Genomic DNA, 14,027 nt, shown 5'->3' with positions numbered 1-14,027 from the left:
AGAAAGGAGGATCGTGCGGGTTCGAAGCCAGCCTCAGCTAGCTTAAGAGACCCTGTCTACAAAACAAAATATAAAATAAGTCTGGCAGTGTAGCCCAGAGGTAGAGGGCCCCTGGGTTCCATCCCCAGTACCACCAAAAAAAAAAAAAAAAAAAGAATGGCACAGCAATGAAAAGAGAATGCAGAATTTAGTAAAACAATGCTAGTAAAGTTCAAAGTCACCAAGGATAAACTATACCATTTAATATGTATACACACACACACACACACACACACACACACACACATATATATATTTTTTTTTTTGGTGGTACTGGGGGTGGAACCCAGAGGCTTTCTACCTCTGGGCTATACCCCCAGACCTTTTTTATATTTTATTTGGAAACAGGGTCTCACTAAGTTGCTGAGAGCCTCACTAAGTAGCTGAGGCTGGCTTTGAACCCATGCGATCCTCCTGTCTCAGCCTCCCAAGTGCGGGGATTACGAGGTACGCCACCACGCCCAGCTCCGTTTACTATATTTTATTGATGTTTTTCTATATTCTCTAGTAAAGACAACAATGTCTCTGATGGGCAAAATTATCCATAATAAATCAAGGAAAAATTATGTCTCTGAAATCAAGATTTGATCATTTGAGGTCTGTTCTATTTTCAAAGCTTTTCATCTAAAGCTCATGTAAGGAAAAACAGAACACGTAGTAAACACAGCAAATGAAACTCAGATAGGCCAATCTGGGGAGTAAACCAGCCTTTGAGAAGACTGCATTTAAACAAAATCCACGGTAAAACACTAGAAAAGAAGCACAAATTAAACACAAAGCAGAAAGAACAATCTCATGAAGAAAAGAGCAGAAATTGATGAAATGAAAAGAGGAAAAAAAAAAATCGAAGAAGCTAAAGCTGGTTCCTTCCCCCCCCCCTAGAACTGGGGATTGAACCCAGAGACATTCTACCTCCAAGCAGCACCCCATCCCTATTTTTTTTTATTTTTTATTTTTGGTGGTACTGGGGTTCCTGGAAACTCTCTACCTCCGGGCTACACTCCCAGACCCATTTTATATTTTTATTTGGAAACAGGGTCTCCTAAGCCAGTACAGCTGGCTTTGAACTTGCGTGATCCTCCTGTCTCCGCCTCCCAGGCTCTGGGATTACAAGCGTGCGTCACCACGCCCGGCAACCCCATCCCTATTTAAACATCAATAAAATTAGACTGATCAAGGAAAGGAAAAGAAGAATTTTATTTATTTACTTTTTTAATGTATGATACTGGAGATTGAGCCCATGGGCATTCTACCGCTGAGCTATACCTCCAGCCTCACTTTATTTTTGTTTTGAAACACGGTCTCACTAGGTTGAAAAGTCTCACTACTTGCAGAGACTGTCCTCGAACCTGCAAATCTCGTCTCAGCCTCCCAAATACTGAGATTTCAAATGTGTGCCATCATGCTCACCTTTATTTTGTACTTTAAAACAAGGTCACATAAATTACGTGTGGTGGCACATGTCTATAGTCCTACTACTTGGGAGGCTGAAACAGGGGATTACAAGTTCAGGGCCAGCCTAGACACCCTAGGGAGGCCCTATCTCAAATCTTTACAGAACAAAATAAAATAGGACTGGGGGTGAAGAGGCAGAATGGTCCTGAATTCAATCCCCAGTACCAAAAAAAAAAAAAAAAAAAAGAAAAAGAAAAAAACAACAAAAACCACAGGGTTACCCTAAATTATGACATGCTAGCTTCAAAACTGTGATCCTCCTGACTCAGTCTCCCAAGTACTGAGATTACAGGTATGTGCCACTGAGCATGGCCATAAAGGGAGGATTTAAATTCAGAATCAAAGCTGGGCATGGTGGCACATGTTTGTAATCCCAGTATTTGAGAGGCTGAGATAGGAGAATCATAGGTTCAAGGCCAGCCTCAGCTACTTAGTAAGGCCCTCCTCAACTTAATGAGACCCTGTTTTATTTTTATTTTTATTATTATTATTATTATTATTTGGTGGTACTGGGGTTCCTGGAAGCCCTTCTACCTCTGGGCTACACTCCCAGACCTATTTTTATATTTTTATTTAGAAACAGGGTCTCCTAAGCCAGAGCGCGCGGCTGGCTTCGAACCTGCGCGATCCTCCTGTCTCCGCCTCCCAAGCGCGGGGATTACAAGCGTGCGCCACCATGCCCGGCGCTGAGACCCTGTTTTAAAATAAAGAATTAAAAAATAGGGCTGGGGGTATATCTTGGAAGTAGTATGACCCTGGGTTCAATCCCTAACACACCACACACACACACACACACACACACACACACACACACACACACGCACACACACAATCAGAGAAGAGACATCACTAGAAAGCCCAAGAACAGTAGGGAATATTATAAACTACTTTGGCCAATAAATATAATTACTTAGATGAAATAGGCAACTTCTTTTAAAGAAACAAACTACCAAAACTCACTAGGATAAATAAGTAGTCCTGTATATATTTTAAAAATTGGATCTTTTATTAAAGACCTTCCCACAAAGAAAACTGTATAATAAGATGACATCACTAAAGAATTCTTTCAAACACTTAAAGAAATGATAACAAATCTATATGAACTTCCAGGAAACAAGAGCAAAGAACATTTCAAATCTTTTTTATATGGGGGGGGGTGTACTAGGAATCTAACCCACATGCATTCTAACGCTGAGCCTATTTTGTTTTTTATTTAGAAACAGGGTCTCATTAGGTTGCTGAGGTTGGCTTTAAACCTGTGATCCTCCTGTCTCAGCCTCCCAAGTACTGGGATTACAGGTTCAAATCTCATTTTACAAGCCCAGTGCTATCCTGATATCAAAACCAGTCATTAGAAGAAAGCAAAATTTCAGAACCATAGGCTTTATGAACAAAGATGCAAAACTCTTTAATGCAATATAAACAGGTAAAATCAATATTTTTAAAAGATAATATGTTATGGTTAACTGGAATTTATCCAGAAATTCAAAGTTGACTCGACACTGGCAAATTAATTAATATAATTCTTTAAAAGCCTGTTTAGTTGGAAGTACTTAACCACACAATATATTTCAGAAAGCATTAATTTGTACCACCACCAAACTAGTGATATCAGCATCCTAATACTTTGGCCTTCACAGGCCTATTCCTAACATTGAGACAGGGAAGTCAGGACACCCCTTAGCTCTACACCACATCTGACAATTTACCAAGTACTCGACTCGGTGCCTTGCAGGGTCTAAATGCTAAGCACTGAGAGGCAAACAAAACAGATAAAAATTCCTGCCCTCATTGAACTTATGGCTCTATCCAACTATAAACAAATTTACAATTTTAACTAAAACCCCTAATTGCTCGTTTCTTGTATTGTTTTCTTTAATCCTACAGTTTCCTCTAGATTCCTCTATAGAAAGTCCTACAGGTTCACCAACAATCACCCTGCCCTAGGAAAGGCAGGCTTGCCTCTAAGGCCCAAGTCTTCCCTTGAGAAAGAAGCTGTCCCCTACAGCACTTTTTTTTTAAAGGCATTCATTACAAATAATGAAGACTTCACCAGATTGGCCACTGTATTTACACAGTGCTCACACTGTGGCAATCAGAAGCATTTTATAGTTGTTCCCTTTTCCTGCAGCAAAGCCAAGCCTTTATTCTTGGGTGAAATATTTTCCTGGACAAATCTCCAAAGCAAGTCCCTGAAGACACAGGGACTGGAAATAACAACTGGAAAGAACCTCTTCAGCTGGGCAAGGTGGCGCACGCTTGTAATCCCAGTACTTGGGAGGCCGAGACAGGAGGATCTGGGTTCACAGCCAGCCTCAGCTACTTAATGAGGCCCTCTGCAACTTAGTGAGACCTTTTCAAAATAAAGACTAAAAACAAAAACTGGGGGTGGAGCTCGGAGGAGAATGGCCCTGGGTTCCATCCCCAGTACCATAAAAATAAAAGAAGCAAAAACAAATACCCAGCTTAGTAGGGCATAGTGGCGCACACCTGTAATCCCAGTACTTGGGGAACTGACAGGAGGATCATAGCCCCTACCTAAGTCCCCTAAGGAAAAAAAAGAGAGACAGAAAAAAAGAAGCATGCATTAATATTAGTTAAGGAGGCAAGTGGACTAAATCTCTACCTAGTTAACGCGAGCTATCCTAATCTTTGGATGATGTCATGTTTTCACATTTTAATTTCTTCACTGGCTGGCTTGACTAATACAGAAGCCCCTAGGACAGCTCTGGGATGAAAACCTGCTCTCCTCCAACTGGTGTATTCTGTGTACTCCTACAAAATGAAAACAAATGGAGTAAAGGCTTGCACTACTGGCTGTGCTAGAGTTGGAAGGGGCTTTTCAGTCACTTGAACCTTCTATTGTGTTCTGGAATTCCTTCTAAGGCATTCCTAACTCATGGTCAACCATCTGGGCCCCTGTTCAAACAATCAATGGCTGAGAAAGGCTACCTGTCTTACTGGAGGACAATTCTGTGGTTCCTTCCTTTCCCTCCCTCTCCCCCTCTCCTTTTCTTTTCTCTTCCTTCCCCTTCATTCCTTCCTTCCTTCCACCCTTCCTTCCTTTCTTGTGGTGCAAATCCTGGAGCATTCTACCTTTCAGCTATATCCCCAGCCCTTTTTTATTTTATTTTTATTTGGAACAGGGTCTCACTAAATTGAGAGTCTCACTACTTGCTGAAGCCGTCCTTGAACCTCTGATCCTCCTGTATCAGGCTCCCAAGTATGTAGATTACATGCCACCACGCCTGGCTTTTACTTTTTATTTGGAAACAGGGTCTTGCTAAGTTAGCCAAGAGCCAGGCTAAATTGCAGAAGCTGGCTTCAAACCTTCGATCTTCCTATCTCAGCCTCCCAAGTACTGGGATTACAAGTGTGCACCACCACACCCAGCTAGCCACAGATTTGTGTCAACATTGCTAAAAAGGGCTCTCAGTCTTTCAAAATTGGATTTTTCCATAAAAATCATACCAGAATGTCATACTTTGATATTTTGATGATATAAGTTTAAAAATGAAGACTACAGAAAGTAGACACTATCACATCACAAAGTTGTTTTGTTTGTTTTGTTTTTTTGTTTTTTAGTCCAAACACTAGCAATTTAGTTGAGGTCACAAGGGAAACCAGAAAAAAACAGACACTAATCTAGGCTACAAGAGTGAAGGAATTTTCCTGATGATTTAGTAATCCTCCAACCGGTAGCTGATTTTCCCTCTAAATCATAAAAAACAGACCGAACACAGCATATGGAAGCAACCAAATGGGACCCAATCAACAAGAAATGAACAAAACAGTAAATTTTTCTCTCCCATTTTCATTTCCCTCTTTTTAATTTCTAATTTTCAAGCAAAACACATATTTTAAGTTTTTAAATCCAAATGCCATAATCACATATTTTAAAAATAGGAGAAAAAATTTTGTTTAATAGCATTACTGAATAAACCAACAATTTACCAACTGTCAAGAAATTAAGATATAAAAATAATATATAACTTTAATAAGTATAACTAATACTCCCTTGATGATCTGGAAAGAACTTCAAAACCTTAGGGTCACAAGAGTATCATTATTGCCAGGCATGGTGGTACAAGGCTGTAATCCCAGTACTTGGGAAGCTGAGATAGGAGGATTGCAGGTTCAAGGACAGCCTCACCAAGTAGTGAGGCTCTCATCAACCTAGCAAGACTCGGTTTCCAAACAGGACTGGGGTGTAGTCCAGAGCTTATTATGCAGAACCAGGGATTGAACCCACAGGTATTCTACCTCTGAGCTATACCCCCGGCCCTATTTTCTTTTTTTTTTTTTTAGACAAGGTCTCACTAAGTTGTGGAAGACCCCACTAAGTAGCTGAGTAGCTGAGGCTGGCCAAGGATTTGCAATCCTCCTAACTCAGCCTCCCAGGTATTGGGATTACAAGCATGCGCCACCACGCCCAGCTCTAGTTCAGAGTTTAGAATGCCTCTGGATTCCATCACCAGCACCACCAAAAAAAAAAAAAAAAAAGAGTATCATTATTAGTTTTTGTGTTCTTTCTATACATTTCAATGCTCCTTATAAACAAATGCCTTTGGAATCACTGTTGACTTTTCAGAATTCATGTAAAAGAGAGATTACAAAAAGAAGCCTACATCTGCTACAGTGAGAACTGTCAAAAGAAGCCATTGTAAGAAGACACCAAGGCCAGTGTGGTGCCATACGCCTGTGATCCCAGTACTTGGCAAGCTGAGACAGAACCGCAGGTTCAAAGTTAGCATTAGCAACTTAGCAAGACTGTCATCAACCTAGCAAGACTGTTTCAAAATAAAAAATAAAATAGGACTGAGGACATAGTTCAGAAGTAGAATGCCCCTTGGTTCAATTTCCAGCACCACCACAAAAAACACGAAAAAGAAACCAAAGCAGTGTCTATATTAAAACTTAAATTCTAATTTGAATCTAACTTAAAACTGTCATTACGTGATTGCTTCTAACAAAGTTACAGTATTTTCTAGAAAAGCCTTTCCAACTGCTTTGTTCTGGCATGCTTTGATTTATAACCTATAAGTAATTGGGCTTACCCAACATTCTGGTACCCTTGAAAGCATTAGAAGGTACTCCGCCACAGTGACAGAGAAAAATGGTAGTAATAGGTGATAACCACGTTGAGCAGAGCTAAACTACAAATGTTTCATTACTTTAATTGGTTAGATGTATTGTCACAAAAGTCTGGGAGCAGCATGTACCCGGTGCAGAGAGGATATTCATACATTTAGAGCAACCACTATCTAACAGATAATATACTAGCCCAAGAGTTGGTGAGAGGTGATGCAGCTAGCAAATATTCCTCCACAGTAGAATTACAGTAATACGAGGTCATTTTCATTAAAAGCTGTTATTAGCTAGGCGTGGTAGTGCACACCTGTAATCCTAGTACTTGGGAGGCAGAGACAGGAGGATTGCAGCTTGGCAGCCAGCCTCAGTAACTTAGTGAGACCCTGTTTCAAAATAAAGAATAAAAAATAGAGCTGGGGTAGCTCAGAGGTAGAAAGCTCTTGAGTTCAATCCCCAGTATTTAAAAAAAAAAAATTTTTTTTATTTATAAGTTTTAAAGAAGTCAGTATAAATATCTGGAGAAAATCACCTACAAAAATGGATTCATCAGAGATTAACACTTTCTCAAGGGAGCTGCCCAACTGGCCATCAGAGCTCATCTGGCCCGTCTGGCCTCTTAGAACACACATACATGACAAACCATGTAGCAAGGGCCAGGTAAGTGTTTCTGCTGTGCCTGCTACTGTAAGATACTCCCAAGGAATCAGGTTGGGAAGATTCCAGCTTTACATGCTGTATAAATTGAACCTGAAAGTGGTGAGGGCGGAGAAGAGGGAAAGGAGTGCACTTTGAAGAAATTCTCTAATGTGTGAATTTCATGAAAGCAGAGTAGAAACTTAAAAAGGAAACAAAAAAATTTCTATGAGAACCAAAAAGGAGAAAATCCAAAAGGAAAAATGAAAAGAATATAAAAGACTTTACCCATTTACTGTATTTCAAAGGTCCTGTGAATCCCATGGCTTCTATTATCTTCGTGAAAGGACCAACCTTCTCCTCAACAGCCTGTGGGGAATCTTTGGTAGTAGAAAGCTATTTACCCAAAGAGAAGGAAACCAAAATTAGTTGTGAAAAGCTTTTTAAACAGAATGTTTTTGTTTCTCATAGGACTAAGGGTGTTTTTATTGCTTAAAACTTTTTAACCTAGAATTTTTAAATTTCTTTAGGTATTATATTATTCAGTGCAAATACATTTGAAATGGTACCTAACAGATGTTCTCCAAATATAAAAGACACACCTAGCCGGGCATGGTGGCACACCCTTGCAATCCCAGTGCTTGGGAGGCTGAGACAGGAGGATTGCAGGTTCGCAACCAGCCTCAGCTACTTAGTGAGGCCTTCCACAACTTAGTGAGACCCTATTTCAAAATAAATGATAAAAAATAGGACTGAAAGTATAACTCTGAGGTAGAATGCCCCTAGGTTAAATCTCCAGTATCACACACACATGAAAAAAAAAGACATACCTACTTTACTGACCATGACCATGAACCCATGTCTAGGAAATGATAAGGGGCAATAATGGAATAAAAAAGCTCTATCAAAGAGTACTCTTGAGCCATGCATGATGGTGCATACTTGTAATCCCACTAGAGAGGCTAAGACAGAAGGATCTCGTTCATGGCCAGCCTCAGCTACTTAGACCCTTTGCAACTCAATGAGACCCTGTTTCAAAATAAAGAATAAAAAATAGGAGCCGGGTGTGGTTGTGCACACTTGTAATCACAGCAGTCAGGAGGCTGAGACCAGAGGATCACGGTTCGTGGACAGCCTCAGCTACTTAGTGAGGCCCTCTGCAACTTAATGAGACCCAACCTCAGAGGTAGAATGCCCCTGGGTTCCATCCCAGTACCGCTTAAAAAAAAAAAAAAAAATAGGGCTGGGGGTGTAGCTCAGAGGTAGAATGCCCCTGGGTTCCATCCCCAGTACTGAAAAAAAAAAAAAAAAAGGACTCAAGCCAGGTATGGTGGCACAGGCCTGTAATCCCAGGACTTTGGAGGCTGAGACAGGAGGATCACAGGTTCATGGGCAGTGTCTGCAAGTAGTGACCTCTCATCAGCCTACAGAGACCTTTTTTCAAAATAAAAATAAAACAGGCCTAGGGATGTAGCTCAGAGATAGAATTCCCCTGGGTTCAATCTCAGTACTTAAATGAATAAATGAAACCAGGCATGGTGGCGCATGCTTGTAATCCCAGCATTTGGAAGGCTGAGACAGGAGGATCGTGGTTCGCAGACAGCCTCAGCTACTTAGTGAGGCCCTCCATGACTTAGTGAGACCCTGTGCAGGGGATATAGCTCAGTGGTAAAGAACCCCTGGGTTCAATCTCCAGCATATTAAATTTAAAAATAATGTCTGTAAGCACTCTATAAACATAGAAATAACTTATGATTCTCACCTTATTTGTGGTGTGATAATTCCTACTTTGCTGTATATCTATTCCAGGAATCTGTTCTGATCCACTCCAGGTTTGGGACTGGCTCATCTGGGGCAACTAGAGTATTAAAGTATTAAACAAAAAGACATAAGTAACACTGAATATTCACTTAAAAGGTTAATCCAAGCAGAGCTGCTTCAGTCATGACTATAAGATCTATCCAGCCAGGTGTGGAGGCACACTCTTGTAATCCCAGTACTACAGAGGCTGAGACAGGAAAATCACAGGTTTGTGGCCAGCCTCAGCGACTTAGTGAGGCCCTGCAACTTAATGAGACCCTGTTTCAAAATAAAGAATAAAAAATATGACTGGGGCCAGGCATGGTAGTGCACACTTGTAATCCCAGTACTTGGGAGGCTGAGACAGGAGGTTCGCAGGATTGTGGCCGGCCTCAGCTACTGAGTGAGGTCCTCTGCAATTTAGTGAGACCCTGTCTCAAAAACAAAGAATAAAAAACAGGGCTGGTGGTGTCACTCAGACACAAAATGCCCTTGGATTCAATCCCCAGTACTGGAAAAAAAAAAAAAAAAAATAGGGCTGGCAGTGTAGCTTGAAGGTAGAATGCTCCTGAGTTCAACACCCAGTTTCAAACACCCCCCCCAAAAAAGATCTATCCAACCTTGCTTAGCCAATACCTGGTGATCTGATCACCAAGAGGATCCAAATTCAGCACCTGGAATGGTGTTTGGGACACAATATGTGCTCACCAAATTCTGAGCCACCTCTTCAAAACAGAATTGTAATAAGTGTCTAATTAAATATCGGAAGTAATGCAATATATAGAAGAACCCCAAAGACATCAATTTTAAATTGTAAACCTGCTTCTGCCATCTGCAAGTTCAATGGTCATGAGCAACTTACTGACCTCAGTTATGGTGAGGATTAAAGGAGATAATTACACAAAGTGCCTTTCACAAGATAGGTGCTCAAAAAAAGGGGAAGTTTCCAACGCCATCTGAAACAACTGCTTCCTGTTATATTCACACTGAACTTGGAAAGAAGTTGGAAATATAATAGGTACTATTTATTTATTTAGGATCTGGGGATGGAACCCAGGAGAATTCGACCTCTGAGTTACACCCCCTGCCCTATTTTTTATTATATATATATATATATATATATATATATTTTTTTTTTTTTTTTTTTTTTTTTTTTTGGTGGTGGTGGTGGTGGTACTGGGGTTCCTGGAAGCCCTTCTACCTCTGGGCTACACTCCCAGACCTATTTTATACTTTTTATTTGGAAACAGGATCTCTTAAGCCAGCGTGGCTGACTTCGAACCTGTGTGATCCTCCTGTCTCCGCCTCCCAAGCGCGGGGATTACAAGCGTGCGACACCACACCCGGCCTTATTCTTTATATTTTTAAACAGGGTCTCACTGAGTTGCAAAGGGCCTCGCTAAGTAGCTGAGGCTGGCCGTGAACTGCAATCATCCGGTCTCCGCCTGCCAAATGCTGGGATTTACAAGGGTGAGCCACCATGCTCGGCCTTTATCTACTTATTCTGAAACAGGGTTGCCTTACATTGCTGAGACTGGACTCAACTTTGCAATCTTCCTGTCTCAGCCTCCCAAATACTGTGATTAGAGGCATGTGCCACGACACCCAACTCCCTTCTCTAATCTTAATAAAGGAAAAATAAAGTTTCTAATTTTGGAACATTACTCTTTACATTTCTTCCCCAAATACATCATAAGAGCAGTCAGAATTCTTCTGGTCAGTTCCAGGGACACTCATGCTTTAACTCTTTTGAAGCCGACTTTGGGATTCCTCCTGACTATGCTGTCACCTGCTGTCTCTCTGTCCCACCGTAAGTCATGAGTGACATTTCACACTCTACTGAACGTTCCTGAAGTACCTATATATCTAGTACCAAGGACAACGTCTAGCTGCCCACACCTATGCTCATCTCTAAACACATTTAGTTTTTCTCTACTACCCACTCTTGCCCTTGCCCCCTCGAGAAGAGTCACTTGACTATTAAAGATGCAGCTCTTGTTAAATTAAAAGGTTTCATTTGTTTAAATTGAAAAGACACAAATAAACAATTTTTTGTTGTTTTTGTTTTTGTTTTTGGTGGTACTGGGGTGGAACCCAGAGGCTTTCTAACTCCGGGCTATACTCCCAGACCTGTTTTATATTTTATTTGGAAACAGGGTCTCACTAAGTTGCTGAGAGCCTCACTAAGTAGCTGAGGTTGGCTTCAAACGCATGCGATCCTCCTGTCTCAGCCTCTCAAGCTCGGGGATTACAAGCGTGCTCCACCACGCCCGACCAAATAAACAATTTTTATGATGAGAAAAAATATCATCAGTCAGGTGTGGTGGCCCACACTTATAAACCCAGTACTTGGGAGGCTAAGACGAGAGGATCACAGGTTTGAGGACAGCCTCAGCAAGTAGTGAGACTCTCATCAACCTAGTGAGACTCTGTTTCCAAATAAAAATAAATGAGGACCGGGCGTGGTGGCGCACGCTTGTAATCCCCGCATGCTTGGGAGGCAGAGACAGGAAGATCACGCTGGCTTAAGAGACCCTGTTTCCAAATAAAAAAATGTAAAATAGGTCTGGGAGTGTATCCTGGAGGTAGAAGGGCTTCCAGGAACCCCAGTACCACCAAAAAAAAAAAAAAAAAAAACCACAGATGAATCCATAAAACAAAGGTGAATGATAACAAACATAAGAGACAAGAGACTATGTACGATAGGTTTAAAAGGCAAAAGCCAAGCCGGGTGAGTTGGCACACGCTTGTAATCCCCGCGCTTGGGAGGCGGAGACAGGAGGATCCCGCAGGTTCGAAGCCAGCCACGCTGGTTTAAGAGACCCTGTTTCCAAATAAAAAAGTATAAAAATAGGTCTGGGAGTGTAGCCCAGAGGTAGAAGGGTTTCCAGGAACCCCAGTACCACAAAAAAAAAAAAAAAAAAAAAAAAAAAAGGGCAAAAGCCAAGCCAGGCATGCTTGTAATTTCAGTACTTGGGAGGCTGAGGCTGAGACAGGAGGACTGTAGGTTCAAGGCCAGCCTCAACAAGTAGTAAGACTCTCATCAACCTAGCAAGACCTTGTTTCCAAATTAAATTTTAAAAAATAGATCTGGGAGTGTAGCTCAGAGGTAGAATGCCCCTAGGTTCAATCCCCAACCAATCAATCAAAATCAATCAATCAATCTCTCTCTCTCTCTCTCTCTCTCTCTCTCTCACACACACACACACACACACACACACACACACACACACACACAGGCAAAAGCTAAGCATGGAGAACCATGCCTGTAATCCTAGTACTTGGGAGGGTGAGACAGGAGGATTGCAGGTTCAAGATCAGTCTCAGCAATTTAGCAAGACTCTCAGTCACTTAGTGAGAGCCTGTTTCAAAATAAAAAATAAAACGGGGCTGGGGATGTAGCTCAGAGGTAGAACACTCCTGGGTTCAATCCCCAGTGCCAAAGAAAGGCAACCTAATCTATATTCAAAGTCAAGACGAATATTAACCTTGGTTGGAGGCACTGGCTAGAAGGGAATTGGAGAAGCTTCTGTGGTCCTCCTAATGTTTTCTTTTTCTTCCCCTCCCTCTTTCTCCTTCCTCTCCCCCCACTCCTTCATCTCCTTCTCCTTGTTCTTAATGCTGAGGATGAACCCAGGGCTTTCTACCTGAGCCGCACCTCCAGCCCTATTTTATTTTCACTGTGAAGCATGTTACAGTTGTAATGGCACTGTGGGCCCTTTCCCTCTACTCAACTAGAACTTGTTGATTAGGGAAAAGAAAAACTAAGTTTGGTGCAGCTTTTACAATTCTTTATTACAAAATCAGTAGGAAATAGAAAGGGAAAAGAAAAGCAGCACGCCCGGCAGGCACACTGGAGAGCCCAAAACGGAACTCTGCCCCCCCATTGATCCCTAGCTTTAAATACAGATTTTGTATTGGTATGGCTTTTTTTCCAGTACTTGGGATAGAATTCAGAGGCATTCTACCTCCGAGCTACACCCCAGCCATACTTTGTATTCTTTATTTGACACAGGGTCTCACTGAACTGCAAAGGCCCTCACTAAGTAGCTGAGGCTAGTCACCAACCCAGATCCTAAAGTTTCAGCCTCCCAAATGCTGGGATTACAAGCATGCGCCATCACGCTGGGTCTGTATGGGTATATTCTTATCACTGTTACCAAGACAACGGGCTAGCAACTTATCTTTTTGCCATGTGGTGCTTCCTTGTCTCCAGACAGTGCACTTATTAAGTGCTGGGTCAATAATCTACCTTGTTTCCACGTCTATTGTATACGACTATATTGGTTGTTCATCAACTATGGGTGCTTTAAAGCAGCACAGGGAGTTTACTTTCCTATACCCAAGCACTGTCACAAAGAAGAGATAAACAGAGGTGGTGAATATTCTAAGGCCAAAGGCTCAACTGTCTCTAGTGCTTCTAAGGCTAAAGACCTTAATTTCCTTTACATTCTTACTAATAGGTTAATCATTAGAAAAAAAGGCAGAGAGAGAGGAGCTCTACAGTATAACAGCTACCACCTCTCCCTGCCAGAGTGCCTGTGCAGCATCCAGACTGACTGCTTTTTACATTTTGAAAATTAATACCAGAGCAATTTTCCAATGCCAGCACAAAACAAGGTCTCACTAGGATGCTGAGGGCCTTACTTAGTTGCTGAGGCTGGCCACAGACCTGTGATTCTCCTGTCTCAGCCTCCCCAATACTAGGATTACAGGTGTGCACCACCATACACATCTTTGTTTCTTGAGCTGGATGCTGGGTATGTTTACTTTGTAATAATTCATTGAATTGTATATGTATGACATGTGCCTTTTTCTTTCTTTTCTTTTCTTTTTTTTTTTTTTTTTTTTTGTGGTACCGGAGATGGAACCCAGGGACCTTCTACCTCCAGGCTACACCTGCAGACCATTTTTATATTTTATTTGGAAACTAAGTTATTGAGAGCCTCACTAAACTGCTGAGACTGGCTTCAAATCTGTGCAATCCTCCTATCCTCCTTTCTCAGCCT

General features: G+C 41.5%; 1 protein-coding gene across 4 annotated transcripts in view; it reads right to left on the bottom strand.

Annotated features, from left to right (window-relative positions):
• The window catches only part of UQCC1 (ubiquinol-cytochrome c reductase complex assembly factor 1), a gene marked incomplete at both ends in the record, with an annotated part of 107,593 nt that overhangs the window by 79,771 nt on the left and 13,795 nt on the right, over positions 1–14,027 (bottom strand). For 2 of the 4 annotated variants that reach the window (XM_080716644.1, XM_080716642.1), the window contains 2 exons: positions 7,507–7,614; positions 8,981–9,076. The exons of 1 other annotated variant lie outside the window; for it this stretch is intronic. In XM_080716644.1, coding sequence (XP_080572770.1) covers positions 7,507–7,614; positions 8,981–9,076 — 204 coding nt within the window. The remainder of the gene's footprint in view (positions 1–7,506; positions 7,615–8,980; positions 9,077–14,027) is intronic. One more of the 4 variants, XM_080716641.1, reaches the window with a different exon arrangement.

Source organism: Muscardinus avellanarius (genome assembly GCF_963383645.1).
Source record: "Muscardinus avellanarius genome assembly, chromosome: 19".
NCBI classification, from domain to species: Eukaryota; Metazoa; Chordata; class Mammalia; order Rodentia; family Gliridae; genus Muscardinus; species Muscardinus avellanarius.
The sequence above is the reverse complement of the archived record's forward strand: the minus strand, read 5'-3'. Positions and strand labels throughout refer to the sequence as shown.